The sequence below is a fragment of the Bufo gargarizans genome, chromosome 5, assembly GCF_014858855.1.
Source record: "Bufo gargarizans isolate SCDJY-AF-19 chromosome 5, ASM1485885v1, whole genome shotgun sequence".
In the NCBI taxonomy this organism is placed as follows: Eukaryota; Metazoa; Chordata; class Amphibia; order Anura; family Bufonidae; genus Bufo; species Bufo gargarizans.
The window spans coordinates 173,353,028-173,374,584 of record NC_058084.1 but is presented as its reverse complement, the minus strand read 5'-3'; the positions used below and the strand labels follow the sequence as shown (position 1 = coordinate 173,374,584).

General features: G+C 41.2%; 1 protein-coding gene across 3 annotated transcripts in view; it reads right to left on the bottom strand.

Moving 5' to 3' along the window:
* LOC122937796 (collagen alpha-6(VI) chain-like) overlaps nucleotides 1-21,557 on the bottom strand; it is a 280,737-nt gene that overhangs the window by 33,366 nt on the left and 225,814 nt on the right. For all 3 annotated transcript variants that reach the window (XM_044292846.1, XM_044292844.1, XM_044292845.1), the window contains 8 exons: nucleotides 20,590-20,652; nucleotides 17,646-17,696; nucleotides 15,574-15,609; nucleotides 14,882-14,944; nucleotides 12,618-12,677; nucleotides 8,999-9,034; nucleotides 3,992-4,028; nucleotides 539-550 (listed from right to left, as the gene is read on the bottom strand). In XM_044292846.1, the coding sequence (XP_044148781.1) occupies nucleotides 539-550; nucleotides 3,992-4,028; nucleotides 8,999-9,034; nucleotides 12,618-12,677; nucleotides 14,882-14,944; nucleotides 15,574-15,609; nucleotides 17,646-17,696; nucleotides 20,590-20,652 (358 nt within the window). The remainder of the gene's footprint in view (nucleotides 1-538; nucleotides 551-3,991; nucleotides 4,029-8,998; nucleotides 9,035-12,617; nucleotides 12,678-14,881; nucleotides 14,945-15,573; nucleotides 15,610-17,645; nucleotides 17,697-20,589; nucleotides 20,653-21,557) is intronic.

The following is a 21,557-nucleotide window of genomic DNA, read 5'->3' as shown; positions in this document are numbered from 1 at the left end:
AATGCCCGGGCCCCTCCTCTAGAGCATACTTACCTGCTCCCCAGCAGCCTTGTCCCTCCGGATCCCTGTACTGCTGCATCTCCCCGTTGTGGGGATCAAATCATGTGCCGATAGGGGGAACAGCCAATAGTAGGCCACAGCGGTGATCAGTCTTCTTAGCATCGCGGGTGATGCTAGGGAGGCTGGTCACCATTGCGGCCTGCTATTGGCTGCTCCCCTCATCGCCGTATGTCTTGATCTGCGTGATGGGGAGATGCAGTGGTGGCGTGATCATCACTGTTTGTTTCCCTTTTGTATGCAGCGACTTTGTAATAAAATACCAGACCAAAATATGGTGATCCCAAGCCTATGTATATATACTATAAATAAACTGGTGACATCTACAGAGAAACTTTAACCCCAACCTCTTAGATAAAGGATGTATTATTTATTAGCATTGATTATTATACCCATCCTTTGCAGTTTTTTTTATTCTGTGAATCTAGAAAAATAGATGTAGCTAAACACATAACACTCATGCATGATGGATGCATCTTACCTTGGCAACATGCTGTAAAACAAGATATACAACTGTGTCAGTATTACAGAGAAGGTGTTTCAATACAATCTATTTGCTATTTATTCTGTAATGGTACAGTTAATATTTATACAGTATACATACAATAGTCTACGGCTAGGGCTCCACAGTGAAATTTTGTTGTGGTAAAATTGTGAGTTATCAGAACTGTTATGTAACCTCAATGTTTCAAAAGAGGAAAAATGTCACAGATGACTCCTAATAATTAACAGCGTTGGAATTTTGGTGATTGTTGTATGACTATTTCCTTCACACAAACATTGAGGTTGCGTTATTTTAGCATGACTAATCATAAACCAGAGTAACACAGATACTAAATGGTCAATCTTTTTACGCAACTTTGCATAAAACAATAATACAAGTGACTTTAAGAAACTTTGTAATATATCACAGAAAAATGTCTTGTTCTCCTGTTATCAATGTTTAATCCCCCCGCCCCATCCAAAATTAACTTTCGCTTTCTCTTAACTTTCTCTTTAAAATTTCTTATGAACCTGTTTTGCGACAGACCAACGCAGAAGTATCAGATTACAAATGTCAAAAGAAGTCGAAGGAGAGGGGATGGGGAGGAGCGAGCAGAAGCAAGAGTTAGACAGGAAAGACAACACACACGCACACGCACAAACAAAGAGACTGTACCCTTTAAATAGACAGTTTCTATCTCAGTAAAAAGTACTTTACTCACATTAATACAGGTCAGCACTATAATGTCCTCCATGATACTGCAGCTACTTTTGAGTGAGTTAGAGAAAGGCAAAATCTCCCCTACTTTCTATTTGCAGTGGATAAGAACTAGTCTCTACCTACCAGCTGTGGGAGAACTTGAAACTCAGTATACAACATACAGAAACTAAAAATACCATTTGCAAATCATATAATGGCCAGAAATAATGTTATTCTCCATGTATACACAATGTACTATTGATTAATACAACGTTTGTTGAAAGGTTAGGTGTTCTATAATAACAGTAATTAATTAGCCAGCCCTAATTTGTAGGTCATATCTGCTATATGTAATATTTTACAGCATGCAAGGAAATGCTTTATTACAAAAAAAACCTCACTTATTTCTATGCAATAAAAATTCACGTTTCAAAGGAACTTTTTACATTTCTGTAAAAAAAAAGTCATCTGAAACATTGGTACTTAAAGGAAACCTGTCATTTGGATATTTGATTATAATCTAACTAATTATATGCAATCATTAACTACTTAAAAGTACCTTAGATGTATTCACTTACTGGTGTGACAGATGGTTATCTCATAATATACACACAAAGATGCCACATGCTGCATGATAATGAGCTGATTTGAGTCCAGCGTGATGTCAGTGAGTCCAGCGTTTTTTAATTCAGAGCTATAGCCACTCCCCTGCCCACCTGCTGCTGATTTATATGGGAAATAACTGTCAATCAGCAGCAGGTAGGCGGGGAGATCAGGAGCTCATGAATATTCAGGACTCATCATTATGAGCTGGAGCTTTTCAATACAAGATGTTGGCAGATTGACTGGGTCAATTAAAGAAAGTAACCCAGCATTTTGCTAAGATAATCAGTCACTTATTTATGTTGCCCTTAGTTAGGACACCATAAAACTGGTGACAGGTTCCCTTTAATGCATATTTACAGTTCTTACATGCGTTAAAAAGCATAAAAACATGACATTAAGCTTAGGAATTGATGTATAGTAATAGGCAGGCTACCCTTTCAGGTTGAGGTTTCCTTCATATTCAAAGAGATGATCCAGGAGTTCCACTTAGTTTAATTGTGCTGATGGGCAATTGAGTGTGTTTCATCAGGATGAAAGACACCTGATTGTAAGCACATCTCTGTGGAATCAGGATGTACTGTCTATAATGAATACGAATTGTTCCTCCTGCATTCAGTTTGTGTTGGATGTGTAATCAGGGTGGTGCAAAAGAGCACAGAGATGTGCTGCCGATAATCAGAAATCTTTCATCCTGATTAGACATGAGCAAAGTTATCAGAAATTCAATTTGGCTGCTTCGTCGAATGTCGCAAAGAAATTTGGAACTGTTGATGCCTTTCAGGGTTTAATCAGAGTTAAATAAAAAAAACATACCTAATCCATTTGCTCGTGGAGAGGTTGTTGTGGCCATCCTGATTGAAGAAACCGCGCAAAATCTCTTATGACGTCACCATGCCTGGCCAGCAGCTGACGTGGTGATGTCACACGTCACTGCGGGAGAGATTTAATGCGGTTTATTCAGTCAAGGTGGCTGTGACAGCAAATGGAGGAGTATGTTTGGTTTTTTTTTACCGCCATTACAGGAAAAATAGATTTGTTACCACGAAGCACGAGGAAATTCAGCTTTGTGGTGAATGAAATTTTTCGTGAAATTCGGATCAAAGTCAATTCAGTTAACTTCAATTCACTCAACACTAATCCTGATGAAAGGTGCCCATCAACTAATGAACGATGATTGCCAATAATCGGGAAGAAGCCTTCCAATGAATGCTTGATCGCAATAATTTGACCAAGTACCGTGTGGTCTAATAGAACTGGCTGAAACTGGAGGAGTTTTCTAATGCATAACATTTTTTTTACATCCCGAAGCTGTAAACTACCTGTATACAGGCCTAATACATCTTATAAGGAAGCGGATACCATTGTATGCAGTGTATTCAGCCCTCAGTGGGGTAAAATGAATTGGCCTTATAGTGGGCTGCAAAGTATTAGTGTTGATTAGGGATGCTTAACCTGCGGCCCTCCAGCTGTTGCAAATCTACAACTCCCAGCATGCCTTAATAGCTGTAGGCCGGCTAGGCATGCTGGGAGTTGTAGTTTTTCAAATGCTGGAGAGCAGCAGGTTGGGCATTCCTGATGTAGATGAATTACATCAGCCTGGAGTTAAGTCTGTTCAGTCCACATCACATTATCCAGATCCGATACAATTGTATCCACTTCTCAAACGAGATCTGGGCTGGCTAAGTATTGGTTTTCAGCTCCTGGAGGTAATCAATATTGGACTCATTCACTGGCAGCAAACAAAGATTTGAAAATGCGGTACTGTAACAAAATGGCACACATTTACTAATGTCATTGCACACAGAATAGGGCATAACATGAGAGAGGTCTGGCACTGCTGGACCACCCTGACTGCGGACTATAAGAAGTAGGCACTGTTTAGCACATTTTTGTCTTGATAAAAAGTGCATCTTATGGTCCCAAAAAAAGGTTGAGTCCATGTTATGAGTCCACGTCTGTTAGAATCCAGCTTATATATGCTTATTTTAATATCTATAATCTGACATGGCTTTTCAAAGTAAGTACACCAACTTCCTCAAGTCTAACAGATCTATTTACTAATGCGGTTTGTATTGTGAAATGTGGTGACATATCTCCTTAAATGTGAATACTATTGAAAGACTTAGAAGATAGGATCATACTTACGACATGTATTACGGATAAAGTCAATAAGTTCACATGGCTGTACAGCAAACATAAGAAAGGGTGTTAATTCACTTGGAAAACTGTGACTTCATAGATGTTGGCTATATACTGTAAGTAACATGTATAATAAATCTGTGTTGTACAAACCTACTATGAGCCCATACTCCTATTTGTGTGCCAGCAGGTGGGACAGACAGGCGGGAGATTTACTAAAACTGATGTTTCCAAAATCAGTCTTAGTAAAAAGTGCACCTAAAACTTATCCAGCCCCTCATGCTAAGGCTACTTTCACACTAGCGTTCGGGTTTCCGCTCGTGAGCTCCGTTTGAAGGAGCTCACGAGCGGACCCGAACGCAGCCGTCCAGCCCTGATGCAGTCTGAATGGAGGCGGATCCGCTCAGACTGCATCAGTCTGGCGGCGTTCAGCCTCCGCTCCGCTCGCCTCCGCACGGACAGGCGGACAGCTGAACGCTGCTTGCAGCGTTCGGGTGTCCGCCTGGCCGTGCGGATGCGTGCGGATCCGTCCAGACTTTCAATGTAAGTCAATGGGGACGGATCAGTTTGAAGATGCCACAATGTGGCTCAATCTTCAAGCGGATCCGTCCCCCATTGACTTTACATTGAAAGTCTGGACGGATCCGTACTAGGCTATTTTCACACTTAGCTGTTCTATGCTAAAAATAATGCAGACGGATCCGTTCTGAACGGAGCCTCCGTCTGCATTATTATGAGCGGATCCGTTCAGAACGGATCCGCCCGAACGCTAGTGTGAAAGTAGCCTAAGCTGCATACCTTCAAAAAATCATAAATTATGGCACAAAAATTGTATGTGTTGCTCATATCAACCAATCACAGCACAGCTTTCATTTTTCAGAAACACTAAAAGAAATGAAAGCTGAGCTGTGATTGGTTGCTATAGGCAACAAGGTTTTGTTTTTCTTTTAGAAGCTTTCATAAATCTTCTATAGTTTTTGCCATGCTTCTTCACATTCTGTTTTATGTTATATGGGCTCATGCACATGACTGTATGTATTTTGCGGTCTGCAAAACACAAATCCTCAGAAAATACAGATGACATCCGTGTGCATTCCGGAACAGCCAGTCCACAATAGAACAGTTCTATCCTGTCTGTAATGCGGACAATAATAGGACATGTTCTATTTTTAGCGGAACGAAAATATGGACATACGAAAATGGAATGCACTTGGAGTAACTTCCGTTTTTTTGCAGACCCATTGAAATGAATGGTTCTGCATATGGTCCGCAAAGAGACCGGAACGGACATGAAAGAAAATACGTTTGTGTGCATGAGCCCTAATAGAGGTATTCTTCTCCAAGAATATTGTTGTTTCTAGAGGGGAATATAATGGTGGCCTCATTTATATATATAGATATAGATATATACACACATATTATGTCAAAGAAAAAAGCTGAGTGCGGGAGCTGAAACGTTGCTATGAACACAGGTGAATAAGTGCTGAGTGCTGTGATTTCTTTATATCTATCCATTTATCTATCCATCTATCAGAAGGCAGGCAGAACTCTCAAATAGAAAAATAATCAAAAGTGTTTATTCATCCATATGCTGGAAGCGTGATGTTTCGGCTTTTCGACTGGATCCTTTCTTAAGCTATATATATATATATATATATATACAAAGATGAAATAACGAGGCAGCACTTCCAGCTTTTGGTGTACGGGTGAAGACCCCAAACTTTAATCCAAGCGACGTTTCGGCCTGCTCAATGAGGCCTTTATAAGCTTGATAAAGGCCTCATTGAGCAGGCCGAAACGTCGCTTGGATTAAAGTTTGGGGTCTTCACCCGTACACCAAAAGCTGGAAGTGCTGCCTCGTTATTTCATCTTTGTATATCGTGGAGGAGTGGCCTACCTCTGTGGGGATTTGCACCCAGTCCACCAACTCTGACTGTGCTGCTGCACTATTTGTGTTATATATATATATATATATATATATATATATAAAATTTGAGAAATATATATATTTATATATTTGAGAAATTGAGAAATGAAATAATGCACCCAGATAGAAATGTCAGATTGCAGCAGAACTCAGCATGCAGTTATGTCTCAGGCAGATATGTAAATGATTACATTTACGCAGGGCTTCTCCTGCTGCCCTTTTAAAAGCCCTTTCAGAGGCTACTTTTGGGTAGTGTACCTCTTGGTTAAAGATCATTGACTGCTAGACATGCCTCTATGATGCACTCAGTGACATTTTGCCTAGTTGTCAGACTTTGACAGGGGGTGCAACATTGGACTAAGAGAAGCAGGATGGGTGTTTTGACAAACTGTCCACCATGTTCTGATCTAACTGTTAGGAGGCTTGGGAGCAGTGGTTACATGAGAATATGCACACACACACACACAGTGTACAGTCGTGGCCAAAAGTTTTGAGAATGACACAAATATTAGTTTTCACAAAGTTTGCTGCTAAACTCCTTTTAGATCTTTGTTTTAGTTGTTTCTGTGATGTAGTGAAATATAATTACACGCACTTCATACGTTTCAAAGGCTTTTATCGACAATTACATGACATTTATGCAAAGAGTCAGTATTTGCAGTGTTGGCCCTTCTTTTTCAGGATCTCTGCAATTCTACTGGGCATGCTCTCAAGCAACTTCTGGGCCAATTCCTGACTGATACCAACACATTCTTTCATAATCACTTCTTGGAGTTTGTCAGAATTAGTGGGTTTTTGTTTGTTCATCCGCCTCTTAAGGGTTGACCACAAGTTCTCAATGGGATTAAGATCTGGGGAGTTTCCAGGCCATGGACCCAAAATGTCAACGTTTTAGTCCCCGAGCCACTTAGTTATCACTTTTGCCTTATGGCACGATGCTCCATCGTGCTGGAAAATGCATTGTTCTTCACCAAACTGTTGTTGGATTGTTGGAAGAAGTTGCTGTTGGGGGGTGTTTTGGTTCATTCTTTATTCATGGCTGTGTTTTTGGGCAAAATTGTGAGTGAGCCCACTCCCTTGGATGAGAAGCAACACCATACATGAATGGTCTCAGGATGCTTTACTGTTGGCATGACACAGGACTGATAGTAGCGCTCACCTTTTCTTCTACGGACAAGCCTTTTTCCTGATGCCCCAAACAATTGGAAAGAGGCTTCATCGGAGAATATGACTTTGCCCCAGTCCTCAGCAGTCCATTCACCATATTTTCTGCAGAAGATCAATCTGTCCCTGATGTTTTTTTGGGGGAGAAGTGGCTTCTTTGCTGCCCTTCTTGACACCAGGCCATCTTACAAATGTCTTCACCTCACTGTGCGTGCAGATGCGCTCACACCTGCCTGCTGCCATTCCTGAGCAAGCTCTGACCTGGTGGCACTCCGATCCCGCAGCTGAATCCTGTTTAGGAGACGATCCTGACGCTTGCTGGACTTTCTTGGACGCCCTGAAGCCTTCTTAACAAGAATTGAACCGCTTTCCTTGAAGTTCTTGATGATCCTATAAATTGTTGATTGAGGTGCAATCTTAGTAGCAACAATATCCTTGCCTGTGAAGCCATTTTTATACAATGCAATGATGGCTTCACGCGTTTCTTTGCAGGTCACCATGGTTAACAATGGAAGAACAATGATTTCAAGCATCACCCTCCTTTTAACAGGTCAAGTCTGCCATTTTAACCTCATCAGCCTGACATAATGATCTCCAGCCTTGTGCTCGTCAACATTCTCACCTGAGTTAACAAGACGATTACTGAAATGATCTCAGCAGGTCCTTTAATGACAGCAATGAAATGCAGTGGAAAGGTTTTTTTTGGATGAATATAATTTTCATGGCAAAGAAGGACTATGCAATTCATCTGATCACTCTTCATAACATTCTGGAGTATATGCAAATTGCTATTATAAAAACTTAATCAGCAACTTTTCCAATTTCCAATATTTATGTAATTCTCAAAACTTTTGGCCACGACTGTACAGGCTCTGGATGACTCAGACAGAACACCAGTAGAGTGTATTGTTTGATTAACCATCAAGCATGGGCAGCTCTCATAGTTTTGTTCTCCACCATCCAGACACAGGGGGTACCTTCATTACACACACCTATCTCTGCATAAACCATTCACTGGTGCTTAACAGAAGGCGATTTGGTTTCACAGTGCCCATTACATGTCCTGCCATTGATAGCCAGCCACTGTTGCCTTAGTTTGCAGTGGTGCTGTGAACGAGAAACCTGGACTGCTACAGACTGGAATCTTATCTTCTTTAGCAAAGCATCCCAGTTCTGTTTGGGATTCCATGATGGTTGGTTTTGAGTACAGAGGCCTAGTGAGGAGCACTTCAATCCTGCCTTTGCTGTAGAGCAACACACTGCCCCAACTGATGATGTGTTTAACTTGGAAGCCATAGAATACGATAGACTGTCACCTCTAGTAGTGATATAAGGAAAACTAACAGCTCAGCTACGGTATGAGCAGGACAATCCACAGCCACATGTGTCATCTGTCATGGGAGGGCTTCCAACTGGCACTTTTCAGCAGGATAATGCTCGCCTCCAGACAGCAGGTTTCCCAGGAATATCTCTGCCAGATTGTAACACTTCATTGGCCTGCCTGGTCACCAGATTTACTGCCAAACAAGCATTTATTCGACCAGCTGAGATGCCAGCTTTAGCAACTTACGAGTGTGAAGGATGTACAGGCCCAGTTGCATCATCTGTGGGCAAATATTATGAGGGATACCATATGGAACCTGTATGTCTCCAAGCGCAATTGTAACTTATCTTGTATCCAGACTAGAGGAGGCCCAACAGGGTACTAGAGCCTCCTTCAGTTGTGCAGTTTTCCCAATAAACGTATCCTTTCTCTCTAATATTGTAATCACTTACATAGATCATCATCACATTTACACATATAAAGTTAATTCAATTCCAACAACTCCAGCTTGGTGCATTTTTTGTCAATGAGTGTATATATAACTATATATGATGTTTACAGGGCATTAACCAAAGACAATAATTTAAGTAGTACTTACAGATTGTTCAGTTTGGCCTTGAATTCCTTTTTGTCCCTGAAGGTAAAAGAAAGAATACTTAGGTACATTATGCGGCCTCGCATATGTGGGTGAAACCACCCAGTGTGTAAGAGACCGCATCTCTAAACATAAATCAGATATTCGGTGCCAAAATTCTAAACTACCAGTTCTGCACCACTTTATCTCTGCTAAACGTCAGGTGAATCAACTTAAATTTCAAATTCTGGACAAGTACCACTAACAAGACGGGGAGGCAATAGGACCGCACATCTCAAACAAGGCGAAGCATATTGGATTGTTGAACTCAACACTCTGGCACCAAAAGGGTTAAATAGAGACTTTGATTTTTGTATCACAGGATCATTTTGTACTACGTAACATCTGTATTGTTTATATGATACCAATTTTCGTTATCATCAGCATTATATGAAGCCGGCACTATATTACCCTGTACTGTCTATATGATATACCCATAATTTTCTGATACTAACAGTTTTTATCCTTATTTTCCACAGACGAAATGACCCCTGTCAGACAGTAGTATTCCGCCACCCTCGTAGATTAGTGACTAGAAATGAATGATGCCTAACTCTTATATATTATTTCATAGACTAACTAATTCTAATGATTTAAGTTTTCTATAAGTGGTGAAGTAATGTTTACTTATTTACCCCTACATCTAGTACTGCTCATACACCCTATATTTCTGGTCCAGACAATCCACATTCAGATCCACATCACATACATTTATTCACTTATAATCAACATTTTCTACACACATTGGATTTATAACATGTCACAATGCTGATCTGCCTCTCCATATACGAATAATCTAGTCTCCCCCACAGATATACATTAACAACATCTTGCCAATACCTATTTGAGACTCCAATGTGACTTTTATTGACACACCAGGCCGTGAACATGGTCTAGGTTATACCGTAACGTTGGCCAGTGGCTAAAAATAATTTTTCAGGATGGATCAAACAAAATAAAATATAAGACGTTTAGGCAACATAACTATTGAGTGCCGTGGTCTTTGAATACATTATTATAAAATGCACATATCTGCTCAGTAGTCCTCCCTTATTCTAGACAATGATTAACCAGTAAAATTAAAGTTCTCATTTTTGAGTGCAGCTTGTAAACAGAGCAGCTAATATTATTCTCACATATTTATGTAAATGTTTGTAAGGCTGACCAAGAAGCAGATAGCCCATTGACTGTTCAGGGAAATATCTCTTTGTGAAAGACAGGTTATGACGCCATGAGGCTGGTTGAACCCAAAAACTATTCAGTAGTTTAGGATTCTGTCAAACATAGTATACCGAGGGAAGCAATCGCTAGCAGGCAGTGCCGGCGGCGGCCTATCTCCATGATGACCAGGCCATGCCCCCAGGTTCAGGATTGCAATCTAATCAGAGAGAACTGTGTTGACTTGCAATTTTGCTCTTGTTGCTTCTGCTGATTACTTGCCTGGACCTTAGAGTTTGCCTTTGCCTTAACATTTAGACCCTGATGTGACTTCTAGGTGATGACCTGGTTTTGGTATCGTATTTGCTCTTATCTTCTGATTAGGCTCAGATTTTTCTCCCTGGTTTTGACTTCGTCCATTAGTTACTGTTTCTATGTATTCACTATGTTTATTTTTTTCTCCTTATTTTTCTTCCGCCTAGTCCCCTGCATCTAGTCAGGAAGGGACTGTCGTCCAGTTATGGGCCATCGTTTAGGACAGATTGTCCAAGAAGGTAGTGACAGTGGTGCGTGTGGGGTTCATGACTTCACTGTTCCCTACAGTTACAGATTCCAGGACATTTAGATCTACCTGAATATGGGGCCACTTTTTGTTTTTTTTCCGGGGCCATTTTAACTTCCTAAACTAAAACTAAAATGTCTCTGTGAATGTCCCCTATAAACAAAATATGGCACAGCAAAGTTCAGATAGAACCAGGTCTTCCTTCCACTATTCACATATACTGTATCAATATGATGACAAACTTGTGCAGTATATTGAAGTAATGGATCAAAAATGGTGGAATAACACAGTACTTACAATAGGTTCAGCCAATACATGAAGTTTTTCAAGTCTTTCTGTTAAACATGGCAACTCCACATATGGGTCATGCAGTACTATGATGGCTGAGTTTTAATCACACAATGTTTTATTGTACTCACAAAGGTAGATATAAAACAAGCATAAAAATGGCACAGATCCAGGGATGCCTCAGAAACTAGCCCTACCCAACTCGAGTTTCAAAGGTCCATTTCTTCAGTGGTTTCTGAGAAACTAATTGGGATGGGCTATGCTCTGTATTTTAATGCCTGTTTTCTGTCCACCTTTGTGAGTATAATAAAACCTTGCGTGAATAGAACCCAGCCATGACAGTACTTTAGTATTGGAGGTACTTCTCCATATGCTTTTTTATAGAGTCTTGGGAGAACTATACTTGATCCATATGTGAAGTTAAGTTCATAATTTGCAAATGTAGCTTGGAAAACACATCTGTTGGCTGAACTGGCTGACCATGTAATGTGAATGGCAGCCTCCTGACTCTCTTCTGACACCAGATGTTGGAAGAGATAAAGATTGAACAGTTAGATTTCATCTGTTCCCTGATGTTTTTGTCCTCAGTGAGATAAGCCAGAGGTGTCTGTGTCAGTGGCTTTCTCTCCTCTCCCAATTAAGCACATATGCACACTTGGGTGAGCCAAGCAGGCATGTATATGGGAGTGTCAAGAGAGATAGTTGTCAGCTGAAAGATTGTTTGGCCAACAGATATTCAATGTGCATGGCCGGCCTAATAAACAAAGATATACAAGAAAAAGTAGGAGAAAAGCTGGGTGGAAAAATCATGTGTTCCATGTGATGAGTGTCAAGATGGACACCAATAAGACACTCCGGCTTAGCCAAGGTATTTAGAAACTTGGCTAGGATAGGAAAAGGAAACTTTGCCCTGGCAGAATGAAGGTATAATGCCCTTTTACATAAGATGATAGAGCAAGAAGTGATCAGGAAGAGGGGCAGTTATTCCCAATCATTGCCAACTTGGACAAAATAATGGACCCTAATAATACAGGGAGCCAAAGGTCTACTTGAGTTGACTGGATGTTCCACATGTGCAGTCTGTGCAGCTGCTTAGGGGCCCAGAAGGAAAAAAGACCCAGCACCATCTAATCAAGAAAACCCCAAGGCTTCTAATGTCTATTTCATTGCATGTAAGGTACTGTTAACTATTGTCATAGGTTTTGGTATATACACACTTACTTTTCTTCCACATAGGCCCTTTGTAGTCTGTGTCTGAAGCAGATAACCCATTATATCTTACTGATGATATGTTCTGCATGTGCATGATAACAAAAATGATTGTAAACATGCACATGGCCTGTGTACACAGAATCATATCCTCTGCTGGGTGCAAGGAACTTCAGTCTGATGCTGATGTCCCACCAAAAATAAAATCTGAAATGTTCAGCTTTTTTCAGTTTCACTTGTAGTAAAGTCTAAAAAACAAGTATGTTGGCAAGAGTAGATCATTTGAGATATATACATACTAAGTAGCACAGAACTAGCACTACAGATGAGCTGCTAATAATCATAGAAGTTAATACAAAAACTTACCCTGCGACCAGGGCCTCCTGGTAGTCCTGGATCTCCCACCGCACCTTTATCTGGAAAGGACTATGATAAATAGTAACATTTCAAAGTCAGGTATTTTTATGTAAAATGATAACTTTCTTTTAATCACTGGTTTACTAGTTCTTAAAGTTATGTGTGTATTAAAGGAGTTGTAGAGGACAATAAAAACATGGCTGCTTTCTTCCACATACTTGTGAGGGATGAGAATCCATTTTGTATAAGTATTTCCTCCTTCTTGTGCATATGTGGAAAATGAATAAGCCAGCTGGAAGGATGTGGGAAGTTCTATCTACAAGGCCAAGGTAGCCGCTCCCTTATCAGAGTTTGACGTGCAAGAGAGTTATGGTTTCTCTGTGTTACGGGATGCGCTGCTGAAGAAGGTAAGATGCTGTAGAAGTATTTGACCATCAAACATTCTGTTAGTATAGTGCAGAAGTTTTCCTTATATGAATAATTAATTAAATCACTAGCTTTGATTTCCACCCCTTGGTGGGGTGCCTGATTTGTCTAGGTTTATCTGTAGTGTTATAAAGATGTATGCTTGTGTGTAATAAAGGAGAGAACCCGATTCAACTGTGTGTCTGTGTCAGCTCGCCGAGCGCTCATACACCCACATCAATTGGGACCCCGACAATCATAGAGGTAGGGGGTTTTGCCTCAACATACTGTCCACCAGGTTGCTGGTGCTCTTGCACTTCAGTTCCTTGAAAATAAATTCAGCTAAGCTGTAATACCGCTCCCAGATCTGTAGCAAATGTGTCAACCTTCACTCCTCTTTCTTATGAAAATGATCATCAACAGAATTTAGGCTGCTGCTCACCATTGGCAACACTACTGAACATCAGGGAAATCAAAGATTTTATACTTCCAGCCCTAGACCACCAGGGAGCATACCATTCCTTAGCTATTTGCTGATGACTTCTCTCAGTCACCTGTCACTATGAACTAAAAATCCTTCCATCCCTTTAATTGAAATACTATTAGGATCCGTTGCCATGTTCTAGATTTGGTGAGGGTATTGGTGTATATTTCATGCTCAAATCCTCATGAAATCCACTCACAATCTGTCTCCAGGTTTTTTGTAAAGCTGTTCACAGGCAACGATAAAAATCTGTTGTGGATTTCTGTCCAATCAACGCAAAAAATAATCTGCAAGAAGGGTGAGCAAGTTCAATTTTGCAGCTTCAACCTGGAAACACCACTGATTAACTCCATTGAATCAGGCCTCATGCCCACGACTGTATGTATTTTGCAGTCCGCAGAAAACGGATCCACAAAAAATACGGATGACATCCGTGTGCATTCCGTATTTTGCAAAATGGAACAGCTGGCCTCTGATAGAACAGCACTATCCTTGTCCGTAATGCAGACAAATAATAGGACATGTTCTAATTTTTTGCGGAACGGAAATGCGGACATGCGGAAACGGAATGCACATGGAGTAACTTCAGTTTTTTTTGCGGACCCTATTAAAAGGAATGGTTCCGCTTGCATTCCACCGTTTTCTCTTTCCCATCACTAGAACTGGGTATTCTTGTCCACAAAAAAGAATAGGGCATGTTCTGTAATTCACAGAATGGACACACAAATGTGGACAGCACACAGATGACATCCGCGTGCTATCCCTTTTTATTTTTGTGGACCCACAGAAATGAATGGGTCAATGTGCAATCAGCAAAAAAAGAGAATCTGATCCAGACCGAAAATACAGTTGTGTGCATGAGGCCTAGTTCCATATCTGAAGCAGAAATGTAAGTGTCAGTCTCGGATTTCTGCTTCATACCCTCTACTGGATTTGCAGTAGTCTAATCTGAGATATTTGAACATACTGACGACCTGACATTCCTAAGGGTAAATGCACATGTTCAGGATTTATGTGCGGAGAATCCGCACTGAAATCCACAGTTGTTTGCAGGGAAATCCGTATGCGAATTTGCATGTGGAATTGATGCTGATTTTCCTCTCCCCATTGAAGTGAAAGGAGAAAGTAAACTACAATGGAGGGAATAAGGTGGAAAGTAAGAGATACCGACCATTCTGTGACATCTCACCAACAACAGGCCCTGGAAGACGTCGTGTTGTGAAGTGCATTTTGGGGTCGGAGGCTGCTGCCTGGTTGCCGGTAATATATCACATAATGGTTGAGTCCCTGAAAATGCATCCGCAGGAACAGCAGCAAATCAAAAGTTCCTCTGAGCTGAAGAGAGTCAAAAACCTCCATGAAATACTCAATATTTGATTCTTACGCTTTGTCCTTTTTCACCATTTTTTCCACGTTCTCCTACCACACCAGGTTCTCCAGGCTGTCCCTGAAAAACAATTTATATCATATCCATTGAAAACATACAATGTTCAGTGAGATGTTATGCATCTATTTATAGTTACTGAATGTAATTAAAGGGGTTGTCCGAGAAAATTTAAAATATCACACCAGCTAGGTAGACCGCTGGTCTACCACTGGGAACAGTGATTGGCTGCAGCAGTCATGTGCTTTATCCCGGAACGTCACCACTGCTGGGGTGTGCACATCCATTCAATGCAGTACGTGGCTTGCTGATATCAGAGGACAACCCCTTTAGGCTATATGCACACGACCGTTGAGTGTTTTGCAGTCCGCAAATTGCGGATCCGCAAAACACGGATGGTGTCCGTGTGCGTTCGGCAATTTGCAGCCATTAATATAACTGCCTATTCTTGTCCGCAAAATGGACAAGAATAGGACAGGTTATATTTTTTTTTGCGGACCACGGAACGGAGCAACGGATGCGGACAGCACACGGAGTACTGTCCACATCTTTTGTGGCCCCATTGAAGTGAATGGGTCCGCATCCGAGCCGCAAAAACTGCAGCCCGCATGCGAACAACGGTCGTGTGCATGTAGCCTTAATCTGTGGCTAGGTGCATTTGACCCTTTCCTTTATGTATTTGTAACACTTACCTTAAAACCAATAACTCCTTGGGTTCCTTGAGATCCCTGAGAATAAAAGGAAGAATCCATTATACAGTTATATACTAGTAATATATAGTATTGTATACATACACATCAAAGGGGTCTGGATGCAAAGCAAAGGACACCGCTCTGCAATGTTCTACCGCTCAGTACACATATTGAAAAGGATATTAGGAAAATGAAAGCTATTTGTGGTATAATAAAAAGTTATACAATATTCCAGTATACTTTCTATGCCAATGCTGGACGGTTTTCAAGATCTCTGCTTGCAGTCATTGTTTACTTTCAGGAGAAACAAATCTGTTCTGGTCATGTGATGATCACACAAGTGCAGGGCTGGATACTAATATAGTACCTATATATAGACCAGGACGGATTTGTATCTATTGAATGTAAATAATGAAGGTTCCTACTGAATGACAGGAAGCAGAGATCTGGAAGACGGTGAAGAACTGATGCAGAAAATATATTGGAAAATTGTATCTTTTTTTATTTTACAATGAACAATAATTATTAAAACCTTAACACCCCCTTTAATGGAGGGCTCAGCATCATTACCGTACTATTATCCTCCATGCTGCCCATAGGCTAATACAACTACTAATGTAAGTGCGCCTAGATTTTGGTGTAACTTGTGCCAAAAATTGGTGCAATTTGGCACATATACTGTAGGTGTAGAGAAGCTTTCTGCATCTAGTCTGACAAGCCTTATGCGAAAAGGGGTGTAACATTTTGTGCCAAAATTGCACCACAATTCTGGCTTAAAATTCATCCTCAAACCAAACCAACTAATAGTCAGAGACAGTGTAGTACCCCAGACCTAGGGGTACTACTATTGTATTTTTAATTGCTGTGTTTTATATGTAATGTTACGTGTGGCCAGGTGTTCCAGCAGAGCAGGTAATGGTTGGCAGGGACAGGGTTAAGTACCCTGTTCCCCCCTTCTTGGTAGGAGTGGGTTGGTCTGACTTCCTGCCAAGAGGGGGAGTTCTAGTCTAGTGAGTCAGTGCTAGGTGGAAAGGGGACGAGAGGGGTCCTGTTCTGATAGTAGGGGTTTGGGAAATAGCTTGTAGAGCCAGCACTCCCATGAATCGTATCTATTCCCCTGTGAGGGAAGCTCGGGAACCAGATACCCTTCTCCAGCTAGAACAAAAACTAAAGACAGCCTCAAGTGATGCCTTGAGATTCCAGACATGTGTCTCAGCACCTACAAACACTGCTGTAAGGGTAGGGACAACAGCTCAGACACTGTCACCAGCCAACCATTAGACCAGTATAAGTTAAGTGCAGAATAGCAGCCATCCAACCAGCCACCATACCTCCTCATCTGGTGCCAGTGACTGCACTTGATATTTATTACTACTGGATGTGCCACAAGTTACGTTTTGCTCTAAGGCTACATTCACATATGTGTTTTTGCCTGATACGGCAGGGATCAGCAAAAACACTTCCGTTATTGATAATATATCCGGCTGCATCCGTTATAAACGGATCCAGTTGTATTTAAAATAGCAATGACAGATCCGGTATTAAAACCATTGTAAGTCAATGGGTGCCAGGTCTGTTTTCCATTGTGTCAGAGGATCCTTTTTGCTCTGCATCCCATGCCGGACAGAAAAACGCTGCTTTCAGCGGTTTTCTGTCCGTTATGGTAACTCAACCAAATGGAGTGGAATGCATTCACTGCAACAAACCCCCCTGGGAGTGATGGCCTGAAGTAGGACACAGTGACACAACTACATCTCATCAGGGCCACTACCACTCCCATTCTCTACACCGGCTCCTCAGTAGCTCGCTGCATCTGCACCAGATTTATCATCTAGCCTGAGCCCCTGTGATAAATCTGGTGCAGGTCTGGACAGCCGGTCTAAGTTTACACCATCTTTAGGATTAGTAGCTCCACTCTTTTTTTATTTCTTGCCTTCTACCTTGTTGTATGAACTCATGTCTTTACATGTCACAGTAAATGTTCCAAGGGTCAATTTATAAACCGAACAGTTACATTTTTCCTTAAAATATGATTTACATAACTTTATGAGATACAGGTTGACCAGACTCACCTTTTTTCCTTTTCTTCCACGTGCCCCAACACCATTTTTACCACTTTCACCCTGGTAACATTTTTGAAGAAAGAGTACAGGCATTATACACTTGGAAGATTTTTTTTTTAAAATGTCACCCTATGGAACTGAGGGTTTGACCTATATTACTGAATACGTGGGGGAAAGTTCTCAATACAACTTGGTATACAGCACATAGTGGGGGAGATTTATCAAGACTGGTGTTCTCATATGCCAATCTTGATACCCTGTGTGCCTCCCTTCCCCTCCATACACCAATTTATTCCAGGGCCTTTTTTTTAAGAAAGGGAGTTTGCACAAATTCTCATTTGGACAATCACTGATTCGCGTAAAATGGCCTTAAATGGGTTAATCAACGATTAATGTAAAAATTAAAAAAACATACTTTATATTGTACATGAAATTCTCTAACAAAGCTAGGACCAGCCCTGTACCTCGTATGGAACCCGAGATTTCCTTATGCGTTGCTTCCATTCATCTGCTAGATTTTCTTTTGTCTGGTAGTTCAGTGGGAGTGTCTTTTTTCCAGGAGGCATATCCTTTTTGCTGTAGATCTTTCCCTATCAAAGCTCAGAGGGTGTCTTCTTTCTGCTGTAGCTCTCTCTCTAACACAGCTCAGGGGGTATGTTCTTTCTGCTGTAGCTCTCTCTCTAACACAGCTCAGGGGGTATGTTCTTTCTGCTGTAGCTCTCTCTCTCTAACACAGCTCAGGGGGTATGTTCTTTCTGCTGTAGCTCTCTCTCTCTAACACAGCTCAGGGGGTATGCTCTTTCTGCTGTAGCTCTCTCTCTAACACAGCTCAGGGGGTATGCTCTTTCTGCTGTAGCTCTCTCTCTAACACAGCTCAGAGGGTATGTTCTTTCTGCTGTAGCTCTCTCTCTAACACAGCTCAGGGGGTATGTTCTTTCTGCTGTAGCTCTCTCTCTAACACAGCTCAGGGGGTATGTTCTTTCTGCTGTAGCTCTCTCTCTAACATAGCTCAGGGGGTATGTTCTTTCTGCTGTAGCTCTCTCTCTAACACAGCTCAGGGGGTATGTTCTTTCTGCTGTAGCTCTCTCTCTAACACAGCCCAGGGGGTATGCTCTTTCTGCTGTAGCTCTCTCTCTAACATAGCTCAGGGGGTATGTTCTTTCTGCTGTAGCTCTCTCTCTAACACAGCTCAGGGGGTATGTTCTTTCTGCTGTAGCTCTCTCTCTAACACAGCCCAGGGGGTATGCTCTTTCTGCTGTAGCTCTCTCTCTAACATAGCTCAGGGGGTATGTTCTTTCTGCTGTAGCTCTCTCTCTAACACAGCTCAGGGGGTATGTTCTTTCTGCTGTAGCTCTCTCTCTAACACAGCTCAGGGGGTATGTTCTTACTGCTGTAGCTCTCTCTCTCTAACACAGCTCAGGGGGTATGTTCTTTCTGCTGTAGCTCTCTCTCTAACACAGCTCAGAGGTTATGTTCTTTCTGCTTTAGCTCTCTCTCTAACACAGCTCAGGGGGTATGTTCTTTCTGCTGTAGCTCTCTCTCTAACACAGCTCAGGGGGTATGTTCTTTCTGCTGTAGTTCTCTCTCTTACACAGCTCAGGGGGTATGTTCTTTCTGCTGTAGCTATCTTTCTATCACAGCTCAGGGTGTGTGTCCTTTCTGTTGCCGCTCTGTCCCTATAAATGTCAAAGCTTCTAAAAGAAGATCCGGCTGGTGGCAGTTGAAGGATGGAACTGATCATGTTGCCGTTACTATATTCATTCAGCTCAGTAGCAGGACCTGCATGTTACTATACAGAGTGTACACCAGGGGTGCCATTATGCAGTTTGAGCATTTTTGTAATGGAAAGTAACATTTTTCATGTTGAATTATATTAAAGGGGTTTTGTCACTTCAACAAATTTCATTTATCATGTAGAGAAAGTTAATACAAAGCAATTACTAATGTATTGTGTTTGTCCATATTGCTTCCTTTGCTGGCTTGATTCATGTTTCTATCACACTATACAGGGATGAGGGAATCGACTTCGGATGAAACATCCGAACTCGATTCGCATAAAGCTTCTTTTCAGTACTGTACGGAGTGAGTGTTCCGTACAGTATTAAAATGTATTGGCTCCGATGAGCCAAAGTTATCACTCCGCGAAGTCTCGCGAGACTTCTCATAATAACTTCATAAATCAATTTCTACTGTAAAAAAATCATTTTCCGAACTCGGGTTCGGTTCCAAGGTACCACTTGTAACCGAACCTGAGTTCGGGAAATGTTTTTTTTACAGGATAAATCAATTTCTGAAGATATTATGCAAAGTCTTGTTAGACATAGCGAATTAATAATTTTGACTCATCGGAGCCAATACATTCTGATACTGTACGGAGCGCTCGCTCCATACAGTATTGAAACAACGTTTTGTGTGAATTGACTTTGGATGTTTCATCCGAAGTTGATTCGCTAATTGCTAGTGGCCGTGCTTGCACACTATAGGAAAAAGTACCAGCCTAGGTGCACTCCCACAGTCCCGGTCACTAGAGAGGCTGGTGCCTTTTCCTATAATGTGCAAGAATGGCCACCGCTGGTGGTTATAACCATGGAAACGAGCAGTGTATAATGTGATGGAAAAATGAATCCAGCCAGCGAAGGAAGCAATATAGACAATCGCAATACATTAGTAAGTGCCTTGTATTATCTTTATCTACATGATAAAAGCCACTTGCTGACATGAGACAACACCTTTAAAATAATCCCTTTAAGACTAAATATTCAAGTGTTATCAGTATGTTTTGTTTTTTTTGGGCTGGAGCAAGAGTCTTTCTAATTATCAAGGAATGATGTCTCACACGAGTCTGTACTCTCTCTCGGTTTAGAACAGCCCAGTGTAAACCTGACTGCTTTGCAGCTAACTATAATAGTAACAATATATACTGTGAATACAATAATAGTATTCCATTTCTAACCATAAATCCTCTGTTTCCCACTTCCCCAGGGTTTCCTTTTACTCCAGGATCTCCGGGTTCACCCTGCAGAAGAACAAAAAATATTATTTTATTTATTGTGTTCGGTGGGGCATACTTATAATATCAGAACATTAGAATACTACATTACATTTGGACACAAATATGTAATTTGAAGGTTACCTCTCTAAATCACAAGATATACAGTATAGAAGTAGTAAAACTTAATAAAAACTACATAAATTTGGTATTACAGCAATTGTACTGACCCGCGGAATACTTTATTGTATAGTGAACGTCGTAATAACAAATCCCCCAAAAACTTGGTGGAATTTTTTTATTTTTTTTTCAATTTCACCCCACAAATAATTTTTTCCCCTGTTTTCCAATACAAGACATGGTAAATTAAATGGGGACATTCAAATTATGACTTGTCCTGTAGAAAATATGTCCTTTAAATTTAAAAAGTTGTGGCTTTTTGGATGGTAGAAAGGAAAGAGCAGAAACTCAAAAACTAAAAATTGGCCTGGCCATTGTGTTTCTCTGGGATTTTGATATTGATGGCCTATCCTCAGGATGGGTTATCAATATCAGATTTGTGGGGTTCCGACACCCTCCACCTCCGGCGAACACTTAAACCTTTTCTTAATCCATGTGACGTCACTTTAATCGGTTATGCGACCTAGGTGCAGCTCAAGTGAATGGGGATGAGCTGCAATACGAAGCACAGCCAAGGCTGCCAAGAGTCATACCCTCACCCAATCAGATACTGATGAGTTAACTTTCAGGTTACGCCATCAATTTGAAAATCCCAGAGAGCCTTTAAATGTAAACTGTAGCAATGTCTCGTGTCTATAGTGTAATGGGATTCTCTGAGTTAGGCCTCTTGCACACGAACGTTGTGCATCCGTTCCGTGCATTGGGGACCGCAATTTTCGGTACCCAATGCACGGGCAATGTTCGTGTGGCGT